Source organism: Bison bison, unplaced genomic scaffold (assembly GCF_000754665.1).
Source record: "Bison bison bison isolate TAMUID 2011002044 unplaced genomic scaffold, Bison_UMD1.0 scf7180017864192, whole genome shotgun sequence".
In the NCBI taxonomy this organism is placed as follows: Eukaryota; Metazoa; Chordata; class Mammalia; order Artiodactyla; family Bovidae; genus Bison; species Bison bison.
In genome coordinates, this window is record NW_011494764.1 from 4,752,342 (window position 1) to 4,756,214 (window position 3,873).

General features: G+C 60.2%; 1 protein-coding gene across 1 annotated transcript in view; it reads right to left on the reverse strand.

Annotated features, from left to right (window-relative positions):
* Positions 1–3,873, reverse strand: part of ZC3H18 (zinc finger CCCH-type containing 18) — a 43,197-nt gene that overhangs the window by 1,266 nt on the left and 38,058 nt on the right. Inside the window, exons 19-24 of the mRNA XM_010843999.1 lie at positions 3,749–3,873; positions 3,405–3,464; positions 2,299–2,459; positions 1,945–2,144; positions 1,446–1,542; positions 341–437 (exon numbers count right to left, since the gene is read on the reverse strand). Of these exons, the coding sequence (XP_010842301.1) occupies positions 341–437; positions 1,446–1,542; positions 1,945–2,144; positions 2,299–2,459; positions 3,405–3,464; positions 3,749–3,873 (740 nt within the window). The remainder of the gene's footprint in view (positions 1–340; positions 438–1,445; positions 1,543–1,944; positions 2,145–2,298; positions 2,460–3,404; positions 3,465–3,748) is intronic.

A 3,873-nucleotide genomic window follows, 5' to 3' on the forward strand; every position in this document is an offset into this window, starting at 1 on the left:
GGTGCGCAGGGATTCAGCCTGCTTCCAGGGAAAAGGTGAGCCCCACTCCTGCTTCTTGAGCTGAGTGGGAGGGAGGGAAGAGCTGCTGCCAACTGCTTCCTGGTCCTCCGGCTGCAAGCCACGTGCTCCCGGGCTGCTCTGCATTCTAGGACCTGCTGGTGGCCCAGGGTGAAGACATGGGCCGGCATAATGTTCCCAGCACCTCTGAGCCTGCCCTTAGCTAGTCCTGATGGCTCAGGCCTCCGCCTGGGGAGGAAGCTTGGCTGGCTCTCTCTGCGGCCAAGAACCCGATGTGCTGTGCCCAGGGTGGGGGGAGGGGGATTTGTGGGGAGACACTCACCTGTCTGTCGGGGCTGAGGGGGCCTTGGAATTCTGGCCCCTCTGCCGCTCTGGCTTCGGGGAACTGACTCTCCCACCTGACTTCCGGTCCCGAGAACCTGAGTGACAGGGGACAACATAAGACCAGGGTCCCAGCTCCATGTGGGCCCAGCTGTGCAGGGGCTAGTGGGCACACTCAGGGAAGCAGCAGCCTCTCTCTGGCCCCCGGTGACCCCACGCCAGACAGCAGCGGCCGTTCAGCTCAGCTTCCTCATTCTCAAAAGTACCCAGGTCTAATTTGGGTTTTGGTTTCCTGAGCCACCATCAGTGTCGTTCAAAACAAGGAGCTTCCAGTATGCAAGGCCAAGCAGACCAAAACCCTCCTACACTGACTTGGAAGAAACTCACAGTGCAGGTCTTCAAGTGGAACAAAAACACACGGCTGTTTACAGACCGTAGTAAGATCAAGAACAGAAGTGCTTGCTGCCCTGAGTGTGGGGCCCGAGTGAGGGCGCACAGAGGCGTCCCACCACTCAAGAGGCATGTGGGCGGCCTGGGCGGGGGTGTGTGTTTCAGGGGTGCACCGTGTCCTCCTCCTGCTCCTGGTGGGGTATGCTGGGCCCTCTCCTATTTTAGGGGGAAAGATGCTCTGGCAACACTTGGGGTTTCACTTTACTAGTGGAGCAAGCCAGGAAGAGGCTCTGCCTAGGCCAGTGGCTCTCTCTGCAACTGGGCCGAGCAGTATGGGGGCGGCCGGGCACGCCCTGCAGCACTGAGATGCCACCCCCTCCACATGCTCATGGCCTCACAAGCCCAGGTGGGGTTTCCTAGGTTGAGCAACTTGTGTGATCACAAGAGACGACCCCAGCCATAAGGAGATTGGGGAAAACACATCACAAAAAAACAGTGCTACGCCTGCTAGCTTCTGTTTGTGAAAATGTATTTTCCATAAAAAAACCTTACTTGTGTCAAAACACAGTATCATATTACTATTACTGTTACGAGTACTATGGTTTTCACTTCTAAAACTAAATGCTGACGGATGCAGACCACCCGGTCAGAATCCCCCTGGGGGCTTCAACACTTCTCAGGGCACAGGAAGTGCGGCTCCAGAGGTAGAGGCTCACCTCGGTCTGGGGAGAGGTTGGCGCGCTTGGCTGGCGGTGGGCTCTGCCTGTCCTTGTCTGAGGGCTCGTAGCGCTTCCTGCTCCCCTTGTCAGTGGCCTGGAATGACGGGTGTGCAGTCAGGACCAGGGCCTGAGCGGACGCAGGCAGCCACCTGCTCTCCGCTCCCGCGGGCCCTCCTTGGGGGCCCCTGGGCCGCAGGGCCCCAAGTGAGGCAGGGCCCATGGTCTCCGGGCCTCCATGCCAGGGATGGGATTCGGCCCTCCAGTCGCCTGGGCACTGTGGATGCCAACTCAGAGAGGCCATGTCTGTTCTGCCCCCCGACCCATGTCCCAGGGTTGTCCTGTGGTAATTGGCTCATCTCCCACCATCAACCCCCTGCCCACGTGGCGCTGCCCATGAGGCTGTCCATCAGGGCATCACGAGCCAGGCAGTGTGGAAAGCCACTAGCTGGCCCAGCCGTGGGTCCTGGGGTCCCAACAGCACTGCCCACAGCCCCACCTTGTTCAGCAGCGTCAACTTGATCTCCTTGTGGGCAATGAATGTGGCCGCTGGGGGCTGGCCTGGTGGTGCCTGCTGGGGGGTGGTGGGCTGCTGGGAGGACCTGCCACCCGCGGGGGTTCTTGAGGGTTTAGGCGGCTGTGTGGACGAATCCCGTTTCCGCTTATCCACTTTCACACCGTCCTCCTTCTTAGATTTTCCTGCCAACGAAAAATGCCCTCTCAGCCTCTCTTCCAGTGAGGCAGCTGCCTGCGTGCTGTCTTGGGGAGGTGTCATCAACAGACAGCGGATGACCAGCCCACACCACCTCTCCTCTCTGGACCCCAAGGCCCAGCACACCTTGTGGGCACCTACCTTTCTCCTTCTTGGTCTGGGCTGGGGTGGGGGACCGCGAGCTAGCCGAGGACACGGGGCTGGCCAGGTCTGCGTACATGTCATCCGAGTCCACGCTGTGCGCTGAGCTGCTGCTTGATGTGGCACTGGACACCGAGGACACACTGCTCACGCTCAGCGATCTGCACACACAAACACGTCTGTGCCCACACGGTCCCGAACCCCAAGGGAGGCGAACCCACCAGCTTGACTCTTTAGGGGCTCTGGACAGTTTACAGGTGCCACCCAGTGAGGGGACGCCTACATGGCTGGGGCCAGGCCCTTGTGCTCATGGTGACCGTTCTGTTAGCTGGGCAGGGATGCACGACTGGGTGTGACCCACACACAACAGAGGGCAAGGAAGGGATGCAGGACGAGCAGACGCTGTGTCAGAGATGCCCCGAGGGGCTGGCTCAGGAGGCTTGAGACACGGATGGTCTCCTCAGTCAGGAGGCTTGAGACATGGATGGTCTCCTCGGTCCAGTCCCGTCACAACCCAGGCTATACGAGGGCTCCACTCCCTGAGAAAACCTCCCGCCCCACGTCCTGAGCTCCAGCGGGGAAGGCAAAAGGCAGCCTTTTGTACGTAGTATTTTTGGCAGTGCTGGGTCTTCGCTGCCGCTCAAGGGCTCTTCCTAGTGGTGCACAGGTTCAGTTGCCCCGTGTCCCCTATGCTGGTGGGTGGGTTCCTAACCACTGAACCACCAGGGAAGCCCAGAGCCCTGCCTTCTTGAAAGTTAGATAGGTTGCAGACCTACTCGGAGAGATTCAGGCAAATGTGTATACCACATGCTGCCTACAAGTGAAACAGAAAATTGAATTCAAGGAATCTCAGGGCTAATCTGATACCATCTTTTTAAACTAAATGACAGAATTCTCTTCTGCTTGTTCCTGTCTCAGATTTTTTCAATAGGCTGTCCCCCAGCTGCCTCGGCCTGCTCGTCCTTGCTGGAGCTCTGCGGAGCCGGAGGGCCAGCCTGAGGGAGGGGCCGCGCCCACCCGAGGTGGCCTCTGCAGGGTTTCCTGGACCCTGACTGCAGGCAGAGGCTGCCGGGATGGGATGGGGGCAGGAGAGATGTGACAACAACCTGGATCTGGAACTGGAGCCACTGTAGCTGCTGCCACTGCCGCTGCCGCTAACCGTGCGCCTGCAACACAACCAAGAGGCCGCGGCTCACGTTTCTGGGGCCTCAACACACGGCGCCCCCAAAGCCAGGGCTCAGGGACTGGCCACCGAAATCAGGTGGGACTCGGATTTCTTCTATAGAGGACTCCCTCTCAAAGTGAGTCAAACCACACCCCCACCAGCTCCCACTCCCCTGCCACCACCAGGAAGGGACTCCGCCGTCAAGCTCCTGGGACACCAAGGCTGGGAGACATGCCGAGTCCCTGGGAGCACCCCTCCCCCAGCTCTGGAAGGCGGGACACTCACCTCCTGGGGGGGCTCCTGGCCTGCCGCTCCCTCCTCCTGGCTTCCCGAGGGTCTCCGCCGGGCTTGGTGGGCTCGGGGGCAGTGGTGGTTTTGGGGGCCTGCGGTAGGGCTGGAGGAGGGGCTGG